This window comes from Pan paniscus, chromosome 20, assembly GCF_029289425.2.
Source record: "Pan paniscus chromosome 20, NHGRI_mPanPan1-v2.0_pri, whole genome shotgun sequence".
NCBI lineage: Eukaryota > Metazoa > Chordata > Mammalia > Primates > Hominidae > Pan > Pan paniscus.
The window spans coordinates 18,955,844-18,982,674 of NC_073269.2; the positions used below are offsets into that span (position 1 = coordinate 18,955,844).

General features: G+C 51.8%; 2 protein-coding genes across 4 annotated transcripts; both read left to right on the forward strand.

Annotated features, from left to right (window-relative positions):
- Positions 1-1,610: 1,610 nt before the first annotated feature.
- Positions 1,611-5,038, forward strand: RLN3 (relaxin 3). Its single transcript, XM_055103906.3, has 2 exons — positions 1,611-1,879; positions 4,198-5,038. The coding sequence occupies exons 1-2, from the start codon at positions 1,618-1,620 to the stop codon at positions 4,434-4,436; spliced, it is 501 nt and encodes a 166-aa protein (XP_054959881.2). The 5' UTR covers positions 1,611-1,617; the 3' UTR covers positions 4,437-5,038.
- Positions 5,039-5,105: 67 nt separating this feature from the next.
- IL27RA (interleukin 27 receptor subunit alpha) lies at positions 5,106-26,772 on the forward strand. 3 transcript variants are annotated; one of them, XM_055103907.2, is made up of 14 exons: positions 5,106-5,461; positions 5,875-5,992; positions 13,017-13,174; positions 13,261-13,418; positions 15,985-16,144; positions 16,249-16,322; positions 19,683-19,866; positions 19,959-20,147; positions 22,510-22,611; positions 22,685-22,843; positions 24,294-24,419; positions 25,148-25,241; positions 25,421-25,514; positions 25,637-26,772. In XM_055103907.2, exons 1-14 carry the CDS (start codon positions 5,362-5,364, stop codon positions 25,829-25,831), a joined length of 1,911 nt encoding a protein of 636 aa, XP_054959882.2. In that variant the 5' UTR covers positions 5,106-5,361; the 3' UTR covers positions 25,832-26,772. The 3 variants fall into 3 exon arrangements, with proteins under 3 accessions (XP_054959882.2, XP_054959883.2, XP_054959884.2); XM_055103908.2 differs by lacking the exon at positions 5,106-5,461 and adding an exon at positions 9,468-9,636 and having other exon boundaries at positions 5,874-5,992; XM_055103909.2 differs by lacking the exons at positions 5,106-5,461; positions 13,017-13,174.
- Positions 26,773-26,831: the final 59 nt, after the last annotated feature.

The following is a 26,831-nucleotide window of genomic DNA, read 5'->3' on the forward strand; positions in this document are numbered from 1 at the left end:
TTTATATTTTTAGTAGAGACAGGGTTTCATCATGTTGGCCAGGCTGGTCTCAAACTCCTGACCTCAGGTGATCCACCCGCCTCGACCTCCCAAAGTGCTGGGATTACAGGTGTGAACCACTGTGTCCAGCCAATCCCAGCACTTCGAGAGTCTGAGGCATTTGGGTCCCTTGAGTCCAAGAGTTTGAGACCAGCCCGGGCAACATTGTGAGGTCTCATCTCTACAAAAAATACAAAAATTAGCTGAGCATGGTGGTACACACCTGTAGTCCCAGCTACTTAGGAGGCTGAGGTGGGAGGATCATTTGAACCCGGGAATTCAAGGCTGCAGTGAGCTATGTTGCCACCACTACAATCCAGCCTGGGCAACATAGCCAGACCCTGTCTCTGAAAAAAAGAAAAAAAAAAAAGTCTGGTTTCTGAACCAGCAGGATCAATGTCACCTGGGAACTGGTTGGAAATGCAGATTCTTAGATATGTTCCATACCTGTTGAGTCAGGAGCTCTGCAGGTAGGACACAAAGATATGTGTTTTCTTTGTTTGTTTTTGAGACAGAGTCTCACTCTGTTGCCCAGGCTGAAGTGCAGCGGTGCCATCTCAGCTCACTGCAACCTCCACCTCTCAGGTTCAAGCAATTCTCCTGCCTCAGCCTCCCAAGGAGCTGGGGCTACAGACATGAGCCACCACACCCGGCTAATTTTTTGTATTTTTAGTAGAGGCGGGGTTTCACCATGTTGGCCAGGCTGGTCTCGAACTCCGGACCTCAGGTAATCCGCCTGCCATGGCCTCCCAAAGTGCTGGGATTACAGGTGTAAGCCACTGCGCCTGGCCTGATTTCTGTTTTAACAAGCCCACCCAAAGATTCTGAAGCTCACTCACATTTGAGAACCATTACCCTGGGTTGTTGGGAGAATCAAATACATTACAGAGATATAAAATGCTTTGAGCAGCCGAGGGCTGTGGCTCATATCTGTAATCCCAGCACTTTGGGAGGCTGAGACAGGCGGATCACCTGAGGCCAGGAGTTCGAGACCAGCCTGGCCAACGTGGTGAAACCCCGTCTCTACTGAAAATACAAAAATTAGCCAGGTGTGGTGGTGGGCGCCTGTAATCCCAACTACTTGGGAGGCTGAGGCGGGAGAATTTCTTGAATCTGGGAGGCGGAGGTTGCAGTAAGCCAAGATTGTGCCATTGGGACTGTACCTCTAGCCTGGGTGACAGAGCGAGACTCCATCTAAACAAACAAACAAACAAATAAACAATAAAATGCTTACAGTAGTGTGCCTGGCCCCGTAGCACATACTGCACTGGGTGTTCACTGCTATTATGATCTTCGAAGAGGTCCAGGACCCTAACGTTGTGGGGATCTGGTTGTGTCACCTTGCCCCGCCTTTTGGGATTATGCGTTTCTGGTCTCTGCAGGTTGGAGACCTTCTCGCCTCTCTGTCAATGATGTTGACAATAAGCTGGGCCACGTCACCCTGTCCCTAGCGAAAGGTTATCACTTTGCTGGGGACATGAGAAAGGTCGGGTTGGGGGGGCCGTGCCTGTCTCCCCTCTGCTGGAGAAGATAAGGGAGGCACTCAGCTTTCTTCAGGCAGAGTGTGGGGGAGCCACGATGTATAAATGGGGGGCCAAGAGGCAGCAGAGACACTGGCCCACTCTCACGTTCAAAGCGTCTCCGTCCAGCATGGCCAGGTACAAGCTGCTGCTGCTCCTGGCGGTATGGGTGCTGACCGGGGAGCTGTGGCCGGGAGCCGAGGCCCGGGCAGCGCCTTACGGGGTCAGGCTTTGCGGCCGAGAATTCATCCGAGCAGTCATCTTCACCTGCGGGGGCTCCCGGTGGAGACGATCAGACATCCTGGCCCACGAGGCTATGGGTGAGGCTGGGGAGAGAGTGGATGTAGAAGGGGAACAGGTGGCTGGCTGGATGGATCCCAGGAGCTAAGGACAGAGATAAGAGGAGGTTGCTGGAGGAGGAGGGTCCCTGTCCTGCCACATTCAGCCAGGGACACCTGCCCAGCCTTGAAACAAGGGCTCAGGAGTTAGCAGAGCTGCAGAGCTGGGATGGGGTGTTGCAAGCCATCCATGGGGGCTGGAAGTCTGAGGACAGGTGGGGGCGGGGAGCGTGCCATTTGCAAAGACAACACCGAAGTGTTTTCCAACCCTTTCCAGCAGGTAATGTGAAGGGTGTGGTATACACATGGCTGGATTTGTCACCTAATGCATGACCTCTCCCCAGCAAGTTGGTTTTTCTCCCGTCTCTGAGTGTCTTTTTTTTGGAGATGTGGTCTCACTCCATTGCCCAGGCTTGAATGCAGTGGCCCAATCACTGCTCATTGCAGCCTCGACCTCCCAGGCTCAAGTGATTCTCCCGCCTCCGCCTCCAGAGTAGTTGAGACCACAGGCACCTGACACCATGCCTGGCTAGTTTTAAATTTTTTTTTTGTAGAAACAGGGGTCTCACTATGTTGCCTAGGCTGGTCTCGAACTCCTGGGCTCAAGTGATCCTCCCACCTCGGCCTCCCTAAGTGCTGAGATTAGAGTCTCTGAGTGTCTTTATCTTCAAATGGGAGACACAGTTCCTGAATCTTGCAGGATTAAGTGGTATGATTAAATCAAAACAGATTAGGGCAGAGTCTCAGCAGGGCAGCGGCACAATCTGGGATCCATCAGGAGAGTCAGAGGGAACAGAAGACCTAGCTTCATGAGGGGCAGGGACCTGGCAAATAGATATTCATGATGGTGAGAAGGAGGATAGGTATGAGCGTGGACACAGAAGACACACCACTTGGATTCAGATAGTAGCTCTACAATGTAATAGTTGTGTGTTCGTGTGCTACTATTTTTTTTTTTTTTGAGACAGAATCTCATTCTGTTGCCCAGGCTGGAGTGCAGTGGTGCAATCTTGGCTCACTGTAACCTCCATCACCTGGGTTCAAGCGATTCTCGTGCCTCCAGCCTCCCAAGTAGCTGGGATTACAGATGTGTGCCACCATACCTCGCTAATCTTTTTATTTTTAGTAGAGACAGTTTCACCATGTTGGCCAGGCTGGTCTCCAACTCCTGACCTCAGGTGATCCACCCACCTCAGCCTCCCAAAGTGCTGGGATTACAGGCATGAGCCACCGCGCCCAGCCATGCAAATTCTTTACTGAGTTCTGCCTCAGTGGTCTCCTCTGGAAAATACGGGTGATAACTGCACCCACCTCAACTGGTTATCACTGAGAAGAATAAAGAAGTTAACCTGCTAAAGCACTTAAAACGTTGTTTGACACAAAGTAAGTGATCAATAAATTATTATTATTAGTAGTAGTAGTAGTAGTATTTTTGAGACAGGGTCTTGCTCTGTTGCCCAGACTGGAGTGCAGTGGTGTGATCACAGCTCACTGCAGCTTCAACCTCTTGGGCTCAAGCAATTCTCCTGCCTCAGCCTCCTGAGTAGCTGGGACTACAGGCTTGTGCCAACATGTCTAACTTTTTATTATTTGTAGAGACAGGGTAGTGCTGTGTTGTCCAGGCTGTTCTTGAACTCCTGGTTCTGGTGATCCTCCAGCATGTGCCCCTGGAAGTGCTGGGATTACAGGTGTGAGACACCGTGCCCGGACTCAATAGTCATTTTTGAGTGCTCATCATGTTCCAGACATTGTTCTAAGTTTTTTTTTTTAAATGAATATTAACTCCTTATAAAACTTGAGAAGGTTGGAGTAATTATTTTTTTCCACTTTGCAGAAAAGAACATTGAGGCTCCAAGAAGTAAATTTGCTTGCTCACGATTGGAGAGGCTGGATTCATGCTCAGTCAGCCCAGCTCCCAAATGTACCAGGTCCTCAATTAATAAAGAGTAAGGGGAAATAAATGACAGGGCTGGGTGCGGTGGCTCACGCCTGTAATCCCAGCACTTTGGGTGGCTGAGGTGGGCACATCACTTGAGGTCAGGAATTTGAGACCAGCCTGAACAACATGGTGAACCCCATCTCTACTAACAATACAAAAATCAGCCAGGCCTGGTGGCAGACACCTGTAATCCCACCTACTCTGGCAGAGCCAGAATTTGAACCCAGGACTGGGTGGAATAAAAACTCTGAACTATGTCTATGACTGTTGTCACAAGATCAGAGCTAGACTGGCCAGGAGCCATGACTGTGGGTGCAGCGGCAGCTGAGCCCTGAGCACTAACTCTGTTCATCTTTTGCAGGAGATACCTTCCCGGATGCAGATGCTGACGGAGACAGTCTGGCAGGCGAGCTGGATGAGGCCATGGGGTCCAGCGAGTGGCTGGCCCTGACCAAGTCACCCCAGGCCTTTTACAGGGGGCGACCCAGCTGGCAAGGAACCCCTGGGGCTCTTCGGGGCAGCCGAGATGTCCTGGCTGGCCTTTCCAGCAGCTGCTGCAAGTGGGGGTGTAGCAAAAGTGAAATCAGTAGCCTTTGCTAGTTTGAGGGCTGGGCAGCCGTGGGCACCAGGACCAATGCCCCAGTCCTGCCATCCACTCAACTAGTATCTGGCTGGGCACCTGTCTTTCGAGCCTCACACATTCATTCATTCATTACAAGTCACAGAGGCACTGTGGGCTCAGGCACAGTCTCCCGACACCACCTATCCAACCCTGCCCTTTGACCAGCCTATCATGACCCTGGCCCCTGAGCAAGCTGTGCCCCTGCCTGGTCAAGTGGGGACCCCCCCATCCTGACCCCTGACCTCTCCCCAGCCCTAACCATGCGTTTGCCTGGCCTACACACTCCACTGCCACAACTGGGTCCCTACTCTACCTAGGCTGGCCACACAGAGACCCTTGCCCCCTTCCCAGTCCAAACTGTGGCCATTGTCCCCTGACCAGCTAAAATCAAGCCTCTGTCTCAGTCCAGCCTTTGCACGCACGCTTCCTTTGCTCTGCTTTCCATCCCCTCTCCCTCCAACTCCCCTGCCAGAGTTCCAAGGCTGTGGACCCCAGAGAAGGTGGCAGGTGGCCCCCCTAGGAGAGCTCTGGGCACATTCGAATCTTCCCAAACTCCAATAATAAAAATTCCAAGACTTTGACAGAGAGTGTGTGTGTGTGTGTGTATGGTTGTTGGGCGTAGGACAGGTTTCAGGGATGCGCGGTACGCGGTACCACCCCTCGGAGGCCCCCACCCCCAGACGCCCAGGCCGCCTCCCCACTCCCCCTCAAGCAGCCCCAGCCGGGGACTTTCCGTCGCGGGGAAGGGGCGGGGACCCGGAGCAAAAGGTGCGGAGGCGGCCTGCAGGGGTGGCTCGGCTTCCCGTTGCCGCCTCGGGCGCTGTACCCAGAGCTGGAAGAGGAGCAGCGCGGCCGCGCGGACCCGGCAAGGCTGGGCCCGACTCGGGGCTCCCGAGGGACGCCATGCGGGGAGGCAGGGGCGCCCCTTTCTGGCCGTGGCCGCTGCCCAAGCTGGCGCTGCTGACTCTGTTGTGGGTGCTTTTCCAGCGGACGCGTCCCCAGGGTGAGTACTGGAGGGAGCTCGTGTCCCGGGCGCTGCCGCTGCGCTCCCCGCGAAGGCGCCAGTGCTCCAGGATAAGCCACGCGTATGCAGAGCGAACGGTAGAGGTGCAGGCGCCACTCGGCTCCTCCCGGGGCAGGGACCCGGCGACACTGGGGAATGGGCGGCAGCGAGGTCGAACCGGAGCCCCGGGGCGGGGTGGGGGAGCTCTCTGGGTGGTTAACAGGATGTGGCGAGCACAGGGAAAGGGGGGGTTTGCACGGAGCCCGGGCAGGGGTGCCTAGCGCCTCCCTTCCTGCTGCTCATTTCCCTAAGCCCCCCCACCTTGCAATTGTCAGAAGTCCAAGTTCTGGGGTGTGCAGGCGGAAGGGGGGGATTCGACCCCCTTTCCTGAGACCCTCTGACTCCCTCTCCAGGCAGCGCCGGGCCACTGCAGTGCTACGGAGTTGGACCCTTGGGCGACTTGAACTGCTCGTGGGAGCCTCTTGGGGACCTGGGAGCCCCCTCCGAGTTACACCTCCAGAGCCAAAAGTAGTGAGTACAGGGAGGTGACGTGGGGAAACAGGCTTTGGAGGTGGCCGCTCAGGCCCCAGGCTGCTTTGGTTGAAAGGTTCCAGGAGTCAAGCCTGGCCAACATGGTGAAACCCTGTCTATACTAAAAATACAAAAAAAAAAAAAAAAAAAAAAAAAAAAAAAAAAATTACCCAGGGGTGGTGACGCGCGCCTGTAGTCCCTGATACTCAGGAGGCTGAGACAGGAGAATCGCTTGAACCCGGGAGGCGGAGGTTGCAGTAAGCCCAGATCTCGCCACTGCACTCCAGCCTGGGGGACAGAGGGAGACTCGGTCTCAAAAAGAAAAGAAAAGAAAAGAAAAGAAAGTCCCAGGAGTCTGCCCCCCTCCCCCAATACTCCTCCACTCCTTCAATTCTAGCTTCCCTCGTTTCTTTGCTGTGTCACCCTGGGCAAGTCACTTTCCCTCTTTGAGTCTCCTTTTCATTTCTCTATTAAATAGCAATCATAGGGCCAGGAGAGGTGGTTTGCACCTGTCATCCCAGCATTTTGGGAGGCCGAGGCGGGAGGATCGCTTGAGCCCAGGAGGAGTTCAGAGTTTTAGAGAGCCCGTCACTTTTTTTTTTTTTTTTGAAACGGAGTTTCACTCTTGTTGCCCAGGCTGGAATGCAATGGTGTGGTCTCGGCTCACTGCAACCTCCACCTCCTGGGTTCAAGCGATTCTCCTGCCTCAGCCTCCAGAGTAGCTGGGATTACAGGCATGTGCCACCATGCCTGGCTAATTTTTGTATTTTTAGTAGAGGGGGGAGGTTTCACCATGTTGGCCAGGCTGGTCTTGAACTCCTGACCTCAGGTGATCCACCCGCCTCAGCCTCCCAAAGTTCTGGGATTACAGGCGTGAGCCACCGTGCCTGGCCGAGAGCCTGTCTCTTAAAAATATAAAATATAATATAAATAAAGGGAAATAGGCCAGGCGCAGTGGTTCACACCTATAATCCCAGCACTTTGAGAGGCCGAGGTGGGCAGATTACTTGAGGTCAGGAGTTCAAGACCAGCTGTAGTAATTCCAGCTACTCAGGAGGCTGAGGTGGGAGGATGACTTGAACCCAGAAGGCAGAGGTTGCGGTGAGCTAAGATCGTGCCACTGCACTCCAGCCTGGGTGACAGAGTGAGACTCTGTCTCAAAAAAATTAAAAAAAAATAAAAAATAGCTGGCGTGGTGGCTCACGCCTATAATCTCAGCACTTTGGGAGGCCGAGGCGGGCAGATCACGAGGTCAGGAGTTCAAGACCAGCCTGACCAACATGGTGAAACCCTGTCTCCACTAAAAATACAAAGATTAGCCGATGTGGTGGTGCATACCTGTAATCCCAGTTACTCAGGAGGCTGAGGCAGGAGAATTGCTTGAACCCAGGAAGCGGAGGTTGCAGTGAGCTGAGATTGCACCACTGCACTCCAGCCTGGCCGACAGAGCGAGACTCCATCTCAAAAACATAAAAATAAAAATAAAAAATAAAAAAGGGAAATAATAACAGAACCTGCCTCCGAAGGTTAAGTCTGAGGATTCAAAGAGTTAGGTGCTTGGCAAGGAGAAAGTTGCTTCATAATGTGAACCTGGTTTTTATTGCTGTGTGACATTAGGCAAGTCACTTAACCTCTCTGAGCATGTTAAAAGATTATTCAGTGTGGTGCTGGGGATGCTGCAGTGAAAGAGGTAGACAGAAAGCCCTGCCCACAGTCCAAGGACTCCATGTGTTTCTTCATGATGAATCATACCTGGAAACTCATAATTTCAAATTGGGCTAAGTGAGGGAAGAGGAAAAGAGTCAATGAAAGATAAGAATGGGAGACAGAGGTCCTGGATTTTTTTTTCTTTTTAATATTAATGGTTAAAATACACACAACAGGCCCTGCACGGTGGCTCACGCCTGTAATCCCAGCACTTTGGGAGGCCGAGACAGGCAGATCACCTGAGGTCAGGAGTTGGAGACCAGCCTGGCCAACATGGTGAAACTCTGCCTCTACTAAAAATACAAAAATTAGCCAGGCGTGGTGGCACATGCCTGTAGCCCCAGCTATTCGGGAGTCTGAGGCAGGAGAATCGCTGGAACTCGGGAGGCAGAGGTTGGAGTGAGCCAAGATCGTGCCACTGTACTCCAGCCTGGGTGACAGAGCAAGACTCTGTCTAAAAAAAAAAAAGGCCGGGCGCGGTGGCTCAAGCCTGTAATCCTAGCACTTTGGGAGGCCGAGGCGGGTGGATCATGAGGTCAGGAGATCAAGACCATCCTGGCTAACACGGTGAAACCCCGTCTCTACTAAAAATACAAAAAAATTAGCTGGGCGTGGTGGCTGGCGCCTGTAGTCCCAGCTACTCGGGAGGCTGAGGCAGGAGAGTGGCGTGAACCCAGGAGGCAGAGCTTGCAGTGAGCCGAGATCGCGCCACTGCACTCCAGCCTGGGCGACAGAGCGAGACTCCGTCTCAAAAAAAAAAAAAAAAAAATTCATACAACATAAAACTTACGATATTTTTAAAAATTTGTTTTGGAAACAGGGTCTTACTCCTGTCGCCCAGGCTGGAGTGCAGTGGGGCAGTCAGCTCACTGCAGCGACTTCTCAGGCTCAGGTGATCCTCCCACCTCAGCCTCCCAAGTAGCTGGGACTACAGGCATGCAACACCATGCCCAGCTCATTTTTTAAATATATATTTTTAGTAGACACAGGGTTTTACCATGTTGCCCAGACTGCTTTCGAACTCCTGGCCTCAAGAGATCCACCTCCCTCGTCCTCCCAAAGTGCTGGGACTACAGGCGTGAGTCACTGTGCCTGGCCAAAATCTACGATCTTAACCATTTTTAAGTGTCCAGTTCAGTGGCATTAAGTACATTCCCATGGTGCTATCCCGGTTACCATTCACCTCCAGAAGGGGGCCTAGTTTTTTTTTATTTGAGATGGAGTTTCGCTCTTGTTGCCCAGGCTGGAGTGCAATGGCGCGATCTCGGCTCACTGCAACCTCCGCCTCCCGGGTTCCAGCAATTCTCCTGCCTCAGCCTCCCGAGTAGTTGGGATTACAGGCACACGCCACCACGCATGGCTAATTTTGTATTTTTAGTAGAGATGGGGTTTCTCCATGTTGGTCTGGCTGGTCTCGAACTCCCGACCTCAGGTGATCCACCCACCTGGGCCTCCCAAAGTGCTGGGATTACAGGCGAAGCCACTGAGCCTGGCGGGGGGCCTAGTTTTAATTGGTACAGGGAGGAGGAGTCAGAGAAGCTGCATCTTTTCTATTTTTATTTTAGTTTTATTGATTTATGTATTGATTTTATTTATTTTGAGAAGAGGTCTTGCTCTGTCACCCAGGCTAGAGTGCAGTGGTGCGATCATAGCTCACTGCAACCTCAAACTCCTGGGCTCCAGCCATTTTCCCTCCTCGGCCTTCCCAGTAGTTGGAATTACAGGAATGTGTCACCATGACCAGCTAATTTTTAAAAATTTTTTGTAGTGGTAGCTCACGTCTGTAATCCCAGCACTTTGGGAGGCCGAGGCAGGAGGATGGCTTGAGCCCAGGAGTTGGAGACCAGTCTGGGCAACATAGTGAGACCCGTCTCTATTAAAAAAAAAAAAAGAAAGAAAGAATAAGAAGAAGAAGAAGAGGAAGAGGAGGGAAAAAAGTAAGAATAATTTTAAAAGTAAATAAATAAATAATTTTTTTGGTAGAGACAGAGTCTTGCTCTGTTGCCTAGGGTAGTCTCGAACTCCTGAGCTCAAGCGATCCTCCCATCTTGCCCTCCCAAAATAATGGAATTACAGGTGCTACTATGCCCAGCCTGAGATTTTGTACTCTTTGGCCATCTTCTCCCCCTAGCCTCTGTAGTCACCAGTTTACTCTGCCTCTAGGAGGAGTTAGATGTTTTAGATTCCACGTATCAGTGAAAACATGTGGTGTTTGTCTTTCCGTGTCTTCTTTCACGCAACATAATGTTCTCCATTTCCATCCACGTTGTTACAAATGACAGGATTTCCTTTTTTTTTTTTTTTTTTTTTTGAGACAGAATCTGGCTCTGTCACCCAGGCTGGAGTGCAGTGGCGCGATCTCAGCTCACTGCAACCTCTGCCTCCCTGGTCCAAGCAATTCTCCTGCCTCAGCCTCCCGAGTAGCTGAGATTATAGGTGCGCATCTCCACATCTGGCTAATTTTTGTATTTTTAGTAGAGCTGAGTTTCACCATGTTGGCCAGGCTGATCTCAAACTCTTGATCTCAAGTGATCCACCCACCTCGGCCTCCCAAAGTGCTGGGATTACAGGCGTGAGCCACCACGCACAGTGTATTTTCTTCTTTTTTAAGGTTGAATAGTATTCCATCGTGTATGTATACCACATTTTTTTTTTTTTTTGAGACAAAGTCTCGCTCTGTCGCTCAGGCTGGAGTGCAATGGCATGATCTCAGCTCACTGCAACCTCTGCCTCCAGGGTTCAAGCGATTCTCCTGCTTTAGCCTCCTGAGTAGCTGGGATGACAGGCATGCGCCATCACACCCGGCTAATTTTTGTATTTTTAATAGAGACGGGGTTTCGCCATGTTCGTCAGGCTGGTCTCGAACTCCTGACCCGAACTCTGCCTGCCTTGGCCTCCCAAAGTGCTGGGATTACAGGCATGAGCCACCGTGCCCAGCCCCACATATTCTTGATCCATACATCTGGTGATGGACACATTCCATATATTGGCTGTTGTGAACAGTGCTGCATTGGGAAGACACGTCCGTTGGACAAACTGATTTCATTTCCTTATTTATATATTTATTTTTACTTTTTTTTTTTTTTTTTTTTGAGGCAGAGTCTCACTCTGTTGCCCAGGCTGGAGAGCAGTGGCGCAATCTCAGCTCACTGCAACCTCCATCTCACGGGTTCCAGTGATTCTCCTGCCTCCCAAGTAGCTGGGACTACAGGCGTCTGCCAGGACACACGGCTAATTTTTGTATTTTTAGTAGAGACGGGGTTTCACGATGTTGTCCAGGCTGGTCTCCAACTCCTGGCTTCAAGTGATCCGCCTGCCTCGGCCTCCCAAAGTGCTGGGATTACAGGCGTGAGCCACCACGCCTGGCCCCTTCTTACTATTTGTCAAACACACCAGGCACAGTTTGGCCTCCAGGTCTTTGCACCCTGTGTTTCCTCTTCCTGGAATGCTGTTCTTCTAGCTACTGCATGGTTCTGTCCTCATCTCCTTCAGGCCTTTATTCAAATGTCTCCTCAGGCTGGGCGTGATGTCCCTGCACCTGTAATCCCAACACTGGGAGGCCAAGGGGGATGGTGCGGGGGATTGCTTGAGGCCAGGAGTTCGAGACCAGTCTGGCCAACAGAGTGAGACCCTCTCGCTCTCTCTCTCTCTCTTTTTTTTTTTTTTTGAGATGGAGTCTTGCTCTGTTGCCAGGCTGGAGTGCAGTGGTGCGATCTCGGCTCACTGCAACCTCCAACTCCCTGGTTCAAGCGATTCTCCTGCCTCAGCCTCCCGAGTAGCTGGGATTACAGGCACGTGCCACCACGTCCAGCTAATTTTTGTATTTTTAGTAGAGACGGGGGTTTCACCGTGTTGGCCAGGATGGTCTCGATCTCTTGACTTCGTGATCCACCTGCCTTGGGCTCCCAAAGTGCTAGGATTACAGGCATGAGCCACTGCACCTGGCCTGTCTCTCTCTTTCTATATATGGTGCTTTTGTTGCTGTTTTTGAGACAGGGTCTTACCCTGTCACCCAGGCTAGAGTGCAGTGGCATGACTGCAACTCAACCTCCTGGGCTCAATCGATCCTCCCACCCCAGCCTCTCAAGTAGTTGGAACCACAAGTGCGCGCCACTACCCCTGGCTAATTTTTAAAACATTTTTTGTAGAGATGGGGGTCTCAGTATGTGACTGCTTGAGGCCAAGAGTTAGAGGAGACCAGCCTGGGCAACATAGCAAGACCCCATTTCTACAAAAAATTTAAAAATTAGCTGAACGTTGTGATGCACACCTGTTATCCCAGCTACTCTGGAGGCTGAGGCAGGAGGATTGCTTGAGCCTAGGAGTTCAAGGTTGCAGTGATCTATGATCGCACTGCTCCAGTTACAGAGTGAGGGCGTGTCTCTAAAAAAAAAAAAAAAAGAGAGAGAAAGGAAAGGGCCGGGCGCAGTGGCTCACGCCTGTAATTCCAGTACTTTGGGAGGCTGAGACAGGCGGATCACCTGAGGTCGGGAGTTCGAGACCAGCCTGACCAACATGGAGAAACCCTGTCTCTACTAAAAGTACAAAATTAGCCGGGAGTGGTGGCGCATGCCTGTAATTCCATCCACTAGGGAGGCTGAGGCAGGAGAATCGCTTGAACCTGGGAGGCAGAGGTTGCGGTGAGCCAAGATCGCACCATTGCACTCCAAGCTGGGCAACAAGAGCAAAAATCTGTCTCAAAAAAAAAAAAAGAGAGAGAAAGGAAGGAAGGGAGGGAGGGAGGAAAGAAGGGAGAGGGAGAGGAAGGGAAGGAAAGAAAGAAAAAGAGAGAGAGAAAAGAGCAGTTACGACCAGGTATGGTGGCTCATGCCTGTAATCTTAGCAATTTGGGAGGCCGAGGTGTGTGCATCACTTGAGGTCAGGAGTTCGAGACCAGCCTAGCCAACATGGTGAAACCCCATCGCTACTAAAAATACAAAAAAATTGGCCAGGTGTGGTGGCACACGCCTATAATTCTAGCTACTTGGGAGGATGAGGTGGGAGGATCACTTGAACCCAGGAGGCAGAGGTTGCAGTAAGCCAAGATCACGACATTATACTCCAACCTAGGTGACTGTCTTAAAAAAAAAAAAAAAGAAAAAGAGCAGTTACTTTTATTACCCTCATTTTGTAGATGAGGAAACTGATGCACAGAGAAGTTAAGTCACTTACTCAAGGTCACACAGCTCTGAAGCAGCAGAGGTGGGATTTGAACCCAAGCAGAGCAGGCTGCAGCCACTCTGTTGGCACAAGGGTGGTTATCAGTGGCCCTGGCTCTAGCCGAGTGTACATCTCATCCCCGCCTCTCTCCTCACAGCCGTTCCAACAAAATCCAGACTGTGGCAGTGGCAGCCGGACGGAGCTGGGTGGCCATTCCTCGGGAACAGCTCACCATGTCTGACAAACTCCTTGTCTGGGGCACTAAGGCAGGCCAGCCTCTCTGGCCCCCCGTCTTCGTGAACCTAGAAACCCAAAGTAACGTGGCAGGAGGGTGGGCGCTCTATGCGGGGTGGGTGCTCTTGGAGGACGTGGCTCACTACACCCTAGTTTCCCTTCCCCAGTGAAGCCAAACGCCCCCCGGCTGGGCCCTGACGTGGACTTTTCCGAGGATGACCCCCTGGAGGCCACTGTCCATTGGGCCCCACCTACGTGGCCGTCTCATAAAGTTCTGATCTGCCAGTTCCACTACCGAAGATGTCAGGAGGCGGCCTGGACCCTGGTGAGTGCTGGGGTCCTTTTCTCCCCACCCTATTCCGGGCAGGGACTGAGGCAACATCTCCTAATCTGAGACCCAGCCCAGGACTCATTCTGTGCCTGCCCCTGAGCCTGTATGCATCCCACACAAAATGCCTGCATGTGCCTCTTGTTCAGCTACAAATTCTCCTCCCATGGCCGGGCGCGGTGGTTCACGCCTGTAATCCCAGCACTTTGGGAGGCTGAGGGGGATGGATCACTTGAGGTCAAGAGTTCGAGACCAGCCTGGCCAACATGGCGAAATCCCATCTCCACTAAAAATACAAAAATTACCTAGGCATGGTGGTGGGCGCCTGTAATCGACAGCTACTGAAAGCTGAAGCAGGGGAATCACTGGAACCCGAGAGCAGAGGTTGCAGTGAGCTGAGATTGGGCCACTGCGCTCCAGCCTGAGCTACAGAGTGAGAGACTCAGTCTCAAAAAAAAAAAAAAAATTTTTTTTCTCCTGCCAAAATAATCTATCACCCGGTCACAGTGGCTCATTTCTAAAATCCCAGCACCTTGGGAGGCTGAGGCAGGAGGATTGTTTGAGGTCAAGAGTTTGAGACCAGCCTGGGCAGGATAGCAAGACTCGTCTCTAAGAAGTTAAAAAATAATCTGACCAGGTGCAGTGGCTCACACCTGTAATCCCAGCACTGTGGGAGGCCAAGGAGAGTGGATCACCTGAGGTCAGGAGTTCGGGACCAGGCTGGCCAACATGGTGAAACCCCATCTCTACTAAAAATACAAAAAAGTAGCTGGGCGTGCTGGTGGGTGCCTGTAGTCCCAGCTACTTCAGAGGCTAAGGCAGGAGAGAATCACTTGAACCCAGGAGGTGGAGGTTGCAGTGAGCTGAGATCGTGCCACTGCTCTCCACACTCCAGCCTGGCAACAGAGCAAGACTCCGTCTCAAAAAAAAAAAAAAAAGAAGAAGAGTTGAGAATTGTGATTATTCATGCAATTCAGAGCAACACTGAGATGCAGAATTTTTTTTTTTTTTTTTTTTTGAGACGGCGTTTTGCTCTTAATTGCCCAGGCTGGAGTGCAATGGCATGATCTCGGCTCACTGTAACCTCCACCATCTGGGTTCAAGCGATTCTCCTGCCTCAGCCTCCCGAGTAGCTGGAATTACAGGCATGTGCCATCATGCCCGGCTCATTTTGTATTTTCAGTAGAGACGGGGTTTCTCCATGTTGGTCAGGCTGGTCTTGAACTCCTGACCTCAGGTGATCCACCCACCTGGGCCTCCCAAAGTGCTGGAATTACAGGCGTGAGCCACTGTACCCGGCCCCCTTTTTTTTTTGAGACGGAGTCTCGCTGTGTTGCCCAGGCTGGAGTGCAGTGGTGCCATCTCAACTCACTGCAACCTCCACCTCTCAGGTTCAAGCGATTCTCCCACCTCAGCCCCCCAAGTAGGTGGGATTACAGGCATGTGCCACCATGCCCAGCTAAGTTTTTGTATTTTTTAAAATAGAGATGGGGTTTCGCTATTTGGCCAGGCTGGTCTCGAACTCCTGACCTCAGGTGATCCACCCGCCTCCACCTCCTAAAGTGTTGGGATTACAGGCGTGAGCCACCTCACCCGGCTGAGATGCAGACTTTGGAATCTGACTACCTCAGTGCTCAGCTCCAGCACACCAGCTCTGTGACCTTGGGCTAGTCACTTTCCCTCTCTGGGCCTCAGTTCCCTCGTCTGTAAAACGAGATAATAATAGAAGTTACCACTTCCTGCTATACCTAGCACATAGAGTGGCCACCTTTTCTGTGTCTGCTCGGGACTGTGGCAATTTTTTTGACAGGCCCACGTTCTGGAAACCCCCTTGGTCCTGGGCAAATACAAATGGTTGCTCACTCTGCTGACAGATAAGTTCAAGTACCAGCTAGGCGCAGTAGCTCTAATCCCAGCACTCTGGGAGGCCGAGGTGGGCAGATCACCTGAGGTCAGGAGTTCAAGACCAGCCTGGCCAAGATGGTGAAACCCCGTCTCTACTAAAAATACAAAAATTGGCTGGGCTCAGTGGCTCACACCTGTAATCCCAGCACTGTGGGAGGCCGAGGCGGGCGGATCACGAGGTCAGGAGATCGAGACCATCTTGGCCAACATGGTGAAACTCTGTCTCTACTAAAATACAAAAAATTAGCTGGGCATGGTGGTGGGTGCCTGTAATCCCAGCTACTTGGGAGGCTGAGGCAGGGGAATCGCTTGAACCCAGGAGGCAGAGGTTGAAGTGAGCTGAGATCGTGCCACTGCACTCCAGCCTGGCGACAGAGCAAGACTCCGCCTCAAAAAAAAAAAAAAAAATTAACCAGGTGTGGTGGTGGGTGCCTGTAATCCCAGCTACTCAGGAGGCTGAGGCAGGAGAATTGCTTGAACCCAGGAGGGAGAGGTTGCAGTGAGCCAAGATCACACCACTGCACTCTAGCCTGGGCCACAGAACGAGACTGTCTCAAAACGAAAAACAAAGGCAAAAAAAAAAAAAAAAAAAAAAGATAAGTTCAAATATCCTTGACTCAGGCCCTGGGCCCATCACGCTCGCCTGTCTCTCCCCCAGCTGGAACCGGAGCTGAAGACCATACCCCTGGCCCCTGTCGAGATCCAAGATTTGGAGCTAGCCACTGGCTACAAAGTGTATGGCCGCTGCCGGATGGAGAAAGAAGAGGATTTGTGGGGCGAGTGGAGCCCCATTTTGTCCTTCCAGACACCGCCTTCTGGTGAGGATATCTGGGCTTGCCCTCAATCCACGCCCCTCCCACCCCCAGAAGTCTGTCCAATCATGTCCCACTCATTTGTTCCCCCGTTTCCTCATCCTTGCCAGCTCCAAAAGATGTGTGGGTATCAGGGAACCTCTGTGGGACACCTGGAGGAGAGGAACCTTTGCTTCTATGGAAGGTGAGCTTCAGGCACCAGTTACATTTCTCTGCACGTGTTAGGAAACCCCTAAATAACAATGACATAAGGCCGGATGCAGTGGCTCACGCTTGTAATCCCAGCACTGTGGGAGGCCGAGGAGGGTGGATCACTTGAGGTCAGCAGTTGGAGACCAGCCTGGCCAACATGGTGAAACCCCATCTCTACTAAAAATACAAAACTTCACGGGGAGTGGTGGTGGGCGCCTGTAATCCCAGCTACTCTGGAGGCTGAGGCAGAAGAATCGCTTGAACCCAGGAGGTGAAGGTTGCAGTGAGCCGAGATCACACCACTGCACTCCAGCCTGGGCAACAAGAGTGAAACTCTGTCTCCAAAACAAAAAACAAACAAACAAAACCCAATGACATAAACAAGACAGAGTTTACCATGCTGCCCCCTTGAGGTTGCTTCGAAGATTCAAGGATGGGTTGCTAAAGTGGTCAGCACAGCGTGGGGCATGGAGCAAGTCTCCACCAATGTCAGCTGCTTCCGAGAGGTCTGAGCCATAAGGATGGGTGCAGATATTCCGGGCAGGGGCAGCAGATGCAAAAACCTGACAGCGAGACTGGAGCTCAGCTCCAGAAAATATAACACAGTGTGCTAAGAGTTTATTTATTCATTTATTTATTTTGAGATGGAGTCTCGCTCTGTTGCCCAGGCTGGAGTGCAGCAGCGTGATCTCATCTCAGCTCACTGCAACCTCCACCTCCCAGGTTCAAGCCATTCTCTGCCTCAGCCTCCCAAGTAGCTGGGATTACGGGTGCCCCCCCACCATGCCCGGCTAATTTTTGTATTTTTAGTAGAGATGGGGGTTTCACCATCTTGGCCAGGATGGCCTTGAACTCCTGACCTCTTGATCCACCCACCTCGGCCTCCCAAAGTGCTGGAATTACAGGCGTGAGCCACCGCGCCTGGCCTGTGCTAAGAGTTTAAATGCTAGTATCAAAAGGGTATTAATAGGCCGGGCATGGTGGCTCATGCCTGTAATCCCAGCACTTTGAGAGGCTCAGGTGGGCAGATCACTTGAGGTCAGGAGTTCGAGACCAGCCTGGCCAACATGGTGAAACCCCATCTGTACTAAAAATACAAAAATTAGCTGGGCCTGGTGGCAGGCACCTGTAATCCCAGCTACTTAGGAGGCTGAGACAGGAGAATCGCTTGAACCTGGGAGGTGGAGGTTGCAGTGAGCTGAGCTCGAGCCACTGCACTCCAGCCTGGGCAACAAGAGCAAGACTCTGTCTCACCAAAAAAAAAATAGGTATTATAAAATGGCTGACAAGGTGCAATTATCCTCACTGATTCAAATCTGTGAAGCACCTGCTATGTGCCAGGTGGCATTGCTTGACCCTTGCTCTCAGTAAATAAGCAAAGGAACACGATGACAGGTGTGGTCTTCTACCTTCTTAGACCACACAATCCAATATCTTTTATTTATTTATGTATTTGAGATGGAGTGTCGCTCTTGTTGCCCAGGCTGGAGTGCAATGGGGCGATCTTGGCTCACTGCAACCTCCGCCTCCTGGGTTCAAGCGATTCTCCTGCCTCAGCCTCCTGAGTAGCTGTGATTATAGGCGCCCACCACCACACCTGGCTAATTTTTGTATTTTTAGTAGAGACGAGGTTTCACCATGTTGGCCAGGCTGGTCTCGAACTCCTGAACTCAGGTGATCTGCCCACCTCGGCCTCCCAAAGTGCTGGGATTACAGGTGTGAGCCACTGTGCCTGGCCGATATTTTAAAAAATTAAATCAGCAAACTAGAGTTCAAGGACCAACTGCCTGTTTTCAGAAATACAGTTTGATTGGAACCAAGACCAGGATTAGGGAGGTGAGCAGGGTAGGGTCGCACAGGTGCAGGATCAAATCCTGTTTTTACTTTAAAATCTTGATATTTTGGACCGAGTGGGTGACTCATACCTGTAATCCCAGCACTTTGGGAGTCTGAGGCAGGAGGACCACTTGAGGCCAGGAGTTCGAGACCAGCCTGGGCAACATAGCAAGCTACCCATCTATACAGAGAATACAACATTACCAGGGGCCGGGTGCAGTGGCTCACGCCTGTAATCCCAACACTTTGGGAGGCCGAGGCGGGTGGATCATAAGGTCAGGAGTTCAAGACAAGCCTGGCCAAGATGGTGAAACCCCATCTCTACTAAAAATACAAAAATTAGCCGGGCGTGGTAGCAGGCACCTGTAATCCCAGCTACTTAGGAGGCTGAGGCAGGAGAATCTCCTGAACCTGGGGAGGTTGCAGTGAGCTCAGATTGCGCCACTGCACTCCAGCCTGGGTGACAGAATGAGACTCTGTCTCAAAAAAAAAAAAAAAAAATTAGCGGGGTGTGGTGGCATGCGTCTATAGTCCCAGCTACTGGGGAGGCTGAGGTGGGAGGATCACTTGAGCCTAGGATGTTGAGGCTGCAGTGAGCTATGATTGCACCACCGCACTTCAGCCTGTACGATAGTGAGAACTTATGTCAAAAAGAAAAAAAAAAAAAAAAGATGGCTGGGCGTGGTGGCTCACGCCTGTAATCCCAGCGCTTTGGGAGGCCGAGACGGGCAGATTTTTTTTTTAAGAGACAAGGTCAGGAGATCAAGACCATCCTGGCTAACATGTGAAACCCCGTCTCTACTAAAAATACAAAAAATTAGCTGGACGTGGTGGCGGGCGCCTGTAGTCCCAGGTACTGGGGAGGCTGAGGCAGGAGAATGGCGTGAACCCGGGAGGCAGAGCTTGCAGTGAGCCAAGATGGCGCCACTGCACTCCAGCCTGGGCGACAGAGCGAGACTGTCTCAAAAAAAAAAAAAAACTTGATATTTTGTTTGTCATGGGTTTTTAGGCATTAATTTTCATTTATTACAATACTGCATTAAAATATTATTTATCTCACTTATTGGGTTTTTGGTATCCCCCACTCCCTTTTAAATTTTGCACCTGGCCAGGTTTGCTGACTCACGCCTGTAATCCCAGCACTTTGGGAGGCCGAGGCAGGCAGATCACTTGAGGTCAGGAGTTTGAGACCAGCCTGGCCAACATGGTGAAACCCCGTCTCTACTAAAAATACAAAAATTAGCCGGGCGTGATGGCGGGCGCCTGTAATCCCAGCTACTCAGGAGGCTGAGGCAGGAACATCGCTTGAACCCGGGAGGTGAAGTTTGCAGTGAGCCGAGATCACACCACTTCACTCCAGTCTGGGCAACAGAATGAAGACTCCATCTCAAAAAACAAACAAACAAACAAACAAAAAATGCTTCACTGACCGGTGGTTTATCAGGTGACCTCAGGGAGACACATATATGTGCGTGATTAATGGGAGACATTAACCCTTTTTCCCTTCATCTCTCAGGCCCCAGGGCCCTGTGTGCAGGTGAGCTACAAAGTCTGGTTCTGGGTTGGAGGTCGTGAGCTGAGTCCAGAAGGAATTACCTGCTGCTGCTCCCTAATTCCCAGTGGGGCGGAGTGGGCCAGGGTGTCCGCTGTCAACGCCACAAGCTGGGAGCCTCTCACCAACCTCTCTTTGGTCTGCTTGGGTAAGAGACTGTGACCTTCCTCAGCTCGGCACCCTGGAGGGGTGGGAAGTGACTTCCTGAGTGGGCAGCTGAGACTTCTCTCCACCCTCCAGATTCAGCCTCTGCCCCCCGTAGCGTGGCAGTCAGCAGCATCGCTGGGAGCACGGAGCTACTGGTGACCTGGCGACCGGGGCCTGGGGAGCCACTGGAGCATGTAGTGGACTGGGCTCGAGATGGGGACCCCCTGGAGAAACTCAACTGGCTCCGGCTTCCCCCTGGGAACCTCAGTGCTCTGTTACCAGGTGAGGCCCTGGGACACCTGGGTCTCCATCCCCGCTGTTAGAGCAGACGGATGGGTGGACTTGTAAGAGCGAGTGCTATGATTAAAGTAGCGTGATGGCCGGGCTTGGTGGCTCATGCCTGTAATCCCAGCACTTTGGGAGGCCGAAAGGGGCGGATCACCTGAGGTCAGGAGTTGGACAGCAGCCTGGCCAACATAGTGAAACCCCGTCTCTACTAAAAATACAAAAATTAGTGGGGCGTGGTGGCACACACCTGTAGTCCCAGCTACTCGGGAGGCTGAGGCAGGAGAATCGCTTGAACCTGGGAGGTGGAGGTTGCAGTGCGCCGAGATTGCGCCACTGCACTCTAGCCTGGGTGACAGAGTGAGACTCAGTCTCAATAAATAAATAAATAAATAAATAGCGTGAATTCACACAAGACTTTTTTTTTTTTTTGCTTTTTGGAGGCAAGATTCCACTCTGTGGCCCAGGCTAGAGTGCAATGGTGCCATCTCAGCTCACTGCAACCTCCATCTCCTGGGATCAAGTGATTCTCGTGACTCAGCTTCCCAAGTAGCTGGGACTACGGGAGCATACCACCACAACCGGTTAATTTTTTTTTTTTTTTTTTTTTTTAAGTAGAGACGGGGTTTCACCATGTTGGTTTGGCTGGTTTCCAACTCCTGACCTCAAGTGATCTGCCTGCCTTGGCCTCCCAAAGTGCTGGGATTACAGGCATGAGCCACTGTGCCCAGCCTAACTTTTCTTTTCTTTTCTTTTTTTTTTTTTTGAGATGGAGGCTGGCTCTGTCACCCAGGCTGGAGTGCAATGGTGTGATCTCAGCTCACTGCAGCCTTCACCTCCCGGGTTCAAGCGATTCTCGTGCCTCAGCCTCTGGGGAGTAACTGGGATCACAGGCCCCCACCGCCATGCCCAGCTAATTTTTTTATTTTTAGTAGAGATGGGGTTTCACCATGTTGGCTAGGCTGGTATCAAACTCCTGACCTCAAGAGATCCACTCGCATTGGCCTCCCAAAATGATGGGATGACAGGGGTGAGCCACCATGCCTGGCCCTTTTTTTTTTGGAGTCTTGCTCTGTCGCTCAGGCTGGAGTGCAGTGGTGCAATATCGGCTCACTGCAAGCTCCGCCTCCTGGGTTCACGCCATTCTCCTGCCTCAGCCTCCCAAGCAACTGGGACTACAGGCGCCCGCCACCACGCCCGGCTAATTTTTTTTTTTTTTTTGTATTTTTAGTAGGAACGGAGTTTCACCATATTAGCCAGGATGGTCTCGATCTCTTGACCTTGTGATCTGCCCTCCTCAGCCTCCCAAAGTGCTGGGATTTCAGGCATGAGCCACTGCACCCGGCATTTTTTTTTTTTTTTTAAGAGATGAGTCTCACTCTGTCAGCCAGGCTGGAGTGCAGTGGCATGATCTCAGCTCACTGCAGCGTTGACCTCCATGGCTCAAGCAATCCTCCCACCTCAGCGCCCTGAGGAGCTGGTATTACAGGCATGCGCCACCAAGCCCAGCCAGTTTTTGTATTTTTTGTAGAGGTGGGGTTTCTCCATGTTGCCCAGGCTGTTCTTGAACTGAGCTCAGGCAATCCACCTGCCTTGGCCTCCCAAAGTGCTGGGATGACAGGCATGAGCCACCGTACCTGGCAAGAAATCTTTATAAATAAATAAATTAATTAATTAATGAACTTGGAAGAACTGCAAAGATGTTGGGTGGGAAATTTAGGACACAGTCCCAAGACCCACAAGGATATATGAACCAAAGAAGCGAAGGCCCAATTATGGAAAATTCCCAGTTGGGGAAGGCTATGTGGATGTGATAGGGTTTAGAGGAGAGAGTGCAGCACCCTCAGCTACCATGGTAGGTGCTGTCAGTTGCCTGTTCGTATCTGTTTGAACACCTCAGAGCTTTTAGGCCTCTCTCCCAGCTGCCCACACTTGTTTCCTGGCCTAAGGGCTTTTTCTGGTCACTGAGGCATTTTGCCTGCCAGAGAAGCAAGATGGAAATATTGAGAAGTTAAGAGCCCTCAGGAACAGCCCTCAGCATGACTAATGAGGCTTGGTGGATAAATACCCCAGCTCCGTCCCCCTGAGCTGGGCTGACTCTGCGATGCCTGCTCTCTGCTGGCCCCTAGAGGTCCCCCATGGGACTGCGTCTCAGTTGTCCACAGTGAGAACCTGTTCCTTCCCCATTTCACTCCCCTACTGCCCTATTGGGGTTTTCTGGGATTACCTCCTAGATAAATGACTTACAGTCAGATCCTTATCTCAGGGTGTCCTTCTGGGGACCCCAGTGAAGACACCTAGGAAATGAGCATGGGAAGGAGAGCCAACTCTAACTGGTCTTTATTTCTTTGTCACTCAGGGAATTTCACTGTCGGGGTCCCCTATCGAATCACTGTGACCGCAGTCTCTGCTTCAGGCTTGGCCTCTGCACCCTCCGTCTGGGGGTTCAGGGAGGAATTAGGTAAGAGTGGGGCTGGAGGATGGGGGGGCTTCTGTAACCCAGGCCGACCTTGACCTACTGCCTTCCTCCCCAGCACCCCTAGTGGGGCCAACGCTTTGGCGACTCCAAGATGCCCCTCCAGGGACCCCCGCCATAGCGTGGGGAGAGGTCCCAAGGCACCAGCTTCGAGGCCACCTCACCCACTACACCTTGTGTGCACAGAGTGGAACCAGCCCCTCCATCTGCATGAATGGTGAGCTTCCCTGCCTGCCGACCTGTCCTCCCAGCCCCCACAAGACCCACCCATCAGTCAGCCCCACCCCTTGTCCCCACGTGGGCCTCTTTGGCCCAGGGACCATACATGGTGTCCTCAATTCCCTCTTGGCTATCAATGTAACGAGCTTTCATTCGGCCAAGGATGCCAATCCTTGAGGATGCCAATCTATATTTATTGACATTGAAAGATGCTTGTCATATTTTATTAGTGAAAAAGATAAAAGGATGTTAAAATTCCGTGGTATGGTTCCATTTTTTTTTTTTTTTTTTTTTTGAGACAGAGTCTCGCTTTGTCACCAGGCTGGAGTGCAATGGCGCGATCTCAGCTCACTGCAACCTCCGCCTCCCAGGTTCAAGCAATTCTCCTGCCTCAGCCTCCTGAGTAGCTGGGATTACAGGCGCATGCCACCATGCCCGGCTAATTTTTGTATTTTTAGTAGAGACAGTTTCACCATGTTGGTCAGACTGATCTCGAACTCCTGACCTCGTGATCCACCCACCTCAGCCTCCCAAAGTGCGGGGATTATAGGTGTGAGCCACTGCGCCCGGCCTATATATAATTTTAAAAATATATATAGAAGGCCCGGCATGGTGGGTCACGCCTGTAATCCCAGCACTTTGGGAGGCCAAGGCAGGCAGATCACTTGAGGTCAGGAGTTCGAGACCAGCCTGGCCAACATGGTGAAACCTCATCTCTACTAAAAATACAAAAATTAGCCAGGCATGGTGGCACAGCCTGTAGTTCAGCTACTCAGAAGGTGGCTGAGGCACTAGAATTGCTTGAATCCGGGAGGTGGAGGTTGCAGTGAGCCAAGATCATGCAAAGACAAACTAAATAATATCTAAGCAGTGTATGAGATGGTGATAAGTGCTGAGTAGAGAATGAAGCAAGGGGCTGGGCAAGGTGGCTCACACCTATAATCCCAGCACTTTGGGAGGCCGAGGTGGGCAGATCACCTGAGGTCAGGAGTTTGAGACCAGTCTGACCAATATGGAGAAACCCAGTCTCTACTAAAAATATAAAAATTAGCCAGATGTGGTGGCGGGCACCTGTAGTCCCAGCTACTCAGGAGGCTAAGACAGTAGAATTGCTTGAACCCAGGAGGCAGAGGTTGCAGTGAGCTGAGATCACATGACTGCACTCCATCCTGGGCAACAGAGTGTTACAGAGCGAGACTCCATGTCAAAAAAAAAAAAAAAAAAAGAGAATCAAGGAAGGTGGGTGGTGAAGGGGGTGCAATTTCAAATAGAGCGGGGTCAAGGAAAGCCTCACGGAAGAGGTGACCTTTGAGCAAAGACCTAAAAGAGATGAGGAGGGAGCCATGTGGATACCTGGGAGAGAGTGTTGCAGACAGCAGGAAGAGCACATGCAAAGGCCCTGTGGTAGGCTTGACCACCTCCCCAACATCTTTGGTTGTGTTCTCCAGTGAGTGGCAACACACAGAGTGTCACCCTGCCTGATCTTCCTTGGGGTCCCTGTGAGCTGTGGGTGACAGCATCTACCATCGCTGGACAGGGCCCTCCTGGTCCCATCCTCCGGCTTCATCTACCAGGTAGGGGGGTTGGGATGGGATTGCCACAGGGAGGGGATGTACTCCACAGGGGGGAGAGGTAGCATCTGGAGTCATTACTTGGAAGCTGGGTGCGGTGGCTCACCCCTGTAATCCTAACACTCTGGGAGGCTGAGGCAGGTGGATCACTTGAGCCCAGGAGTTCGAGACCAGCCTGGGCAACATAGTGAGACCCCCTTCTCTACAAAAAATAAAACAATTAGCTGGATGTGGTAGCATGCGCCTGCGGTCCCAGCTCCTGGAGAAGCTGAGGCTCGAGGATCGCTTGAGCCCAGGAGTTGGAGGCTGCAGTACACGGATTACACCACTGCACTCCAGCCTGGGCAACAAAGCAAGACCCTGTCTTTAAAAAATTAAGAATTGCCCGGCACAGTGGCTCACGCCTGTAATCTCAGCACTTTGGGAGGCCGAGGCGGGTGGATCAGTTGAGGTCAGGAGTTCGAGACCAGCCTGGCCAATGTGGTGAAACCCCGTCTCTACTAAAAATACAAAAATTAGCTGGGTGTGGTGGTGTGCGGCTATAATCCCAGCTACTTGGGAGGCTGAGAGAGAATTGCTTGAACCCAGGAGGCAGAGGTTGCAGTGAGCTGAGGTCGCACCACTGCACTCCAGCCTGGGTGACAGGGCAAGACTCTGTCTCAAAAATAAAAATAAAAAATAAAATAAAATAAAATAAAAAATTAAGAATGATCTCTTTCCTACCCTACCAGATAACACCCTGAGGTGGAAAGTTCTGCCGGGCATCCTATTCTTGTGGGGCTTGTTCCTGTTGGGGTGTGGCCTGAGCCTGGCCACCTCTGGAAGGTGAGGCTGTCGGATACATGCATCTCTACCCACGTGGGGAAGGCAGCTGGGCATTTCGCTGAGCTTCCAGGGGGCTTGAAGGGAGGCCTCAGGGCGCAGTCACATTCATGAACCCTGCACCCTGGGCTGGGGCATCTGGCCATCTGGATCTGCTGCCCTGACTCCTCCTGTCTTAACAGGTGCTACCACCTAAGGCACAAAGTGCTGCCCCGCTGGGTCTGGGAGAAAGTTCCTGATCCTGCCAACAGCAGTTCAGGCCAGCCCCACATGGAGGTGAGTCAAAGGGCCGGCTAGTCGGAGCCCTCTGGGGGACTGGGGAGTCCTGGGGCAGTGGGGAGGGGGTGAGGTGTGGGTCGGGGAGGCCGGGGCAGGATTACAGGCTCATCTCTTCCCAGCAAGTACCTGAGGCCCAGCCCCTTGGGGACTTGCCCATCCTGGAAGTGGAGGAGATGGAGCCGCCGCCGGTTATGGAGTCCTCCCAGCACCCCCAGGCCACCGCCCCGCTTGACTCTGGGTATGAGAAGCACTTCCTGCCCACACCTGAGGAGCTGGGCCTTCTGGGGCCCCCCAGGCCACAGGTTCTGGCCTGAACCACACGTCTGGCTGGGGGCTGCCAGCCAGGCCAGAGGGATGCTCATGCAGGTTGCACCCCAGTCCTGGATTAGCCCTCTTGATGGATGAAGACACTGAGGACTCAGAGAGGCTGAGTCACTTGCCTGAGGACACCCAGCCAGGCAGAGCTGGGATTGAAGGACCCCTATAGAGAAGGGCTTGGCCCCCATGGGGAAGACACGGATGGAAGGTGGAGCAAAGGAAAATACATGAAATTGAGAGTGGCAGCTGCCTGCCAAAATCTGTTCCGCTGTAACAGAACTGAATTTGGACCCCAGCACAGTGGCTCACGCCTGTAATCCCAGCACTTTGGCAGGCCAAGGTGGAAGGATCACTTAGAGCTAGGAGTTTGAGACCAGCCTGGGCAATATAGCAAGACCCCTCACTACAAAAATAAAACATCAAAAACAAAAACAATTAGCTGGGCATGATGGCACACACCTGTAGTCCGAGCCACTTGGGAGGCTGAAGTGGGAGGATCGGTTGAGCCCAGGAGTTCGAAGCTGCAGGGACCTCTGATTGCACCACTGCACTCCAGGCTGGGTAACAGAATGAGACCTTATCTCAAAAATAAACAAACTAATAAAAAGCAAAAAAAAAAAAAAAAGAAGAAGAAGAAGAAGAAAAAACTGCATTTGGGCACCATCTCAGCTCCCTTGCATCCAGGTGCAGCATGGACTGAGTTCTTGACAACAGAATGTGGTCAGAAGTGACATATGCCAACACGGGGTCTGGGTGGGGGCTCCCCCACATCCTTTCCTTGCCTATGAGCTGGAACATAACACATGCCTATGATCCAGCTTTGGTCATACCCAAGGGGAAGGTGGAGCAAGAAATGAAAAGGAACCTGAATCCCTGAATGACTGCATGGATAGAACCACTAAGAAAAATAAACTTTTATATTTTTATAGCTACTGTAGCTTTGAGGTCTTTTTGTTACAGCAGCTCAATCTATACTCTCACTGATTCATAATCTGA

Excerpts from the sequence above, each read along its gene's own strand:
- RLN3 (XM_055103906.3), top strand. The coding sequence starts at position 1,618 with ATGTATAAATGGGGGGCCAAGAGGCAGCAGAGACACTGGCCCACTCTC. Across the intron at positions 1,880-4,197 it reads CCTGGCCCACGAGGCTATGG|GAGATACCTTCCCGGATGCA; the intron begins GTGAGGCTGGGG and ends CATCTTTTGCAG.
- IL27RA (XM_055103907.2), top strand. The coding sequence starts at position 5,362 with ATGCGGGGAGGCAGGGGCGCCCCTTTCTGGCCGTGGCCGCTGCCCAAG. Across the intron at positions 20,148-22,509 it reads CCTCAGTGCTCTGTTACCAG|GGAATTTCACTGTCGGGGTC; the intron begins GTGAGGCCCTGG and ends TTTGTCACTCAG. Across the intron at positions 22,612-22,684 it reads GGGGTTCAGGGAGGAATTAG|CACCCCTAGTGGGGCCAACG; the intron begins GTAAGAGTGGGG and ends CTTCCTCCCCAG.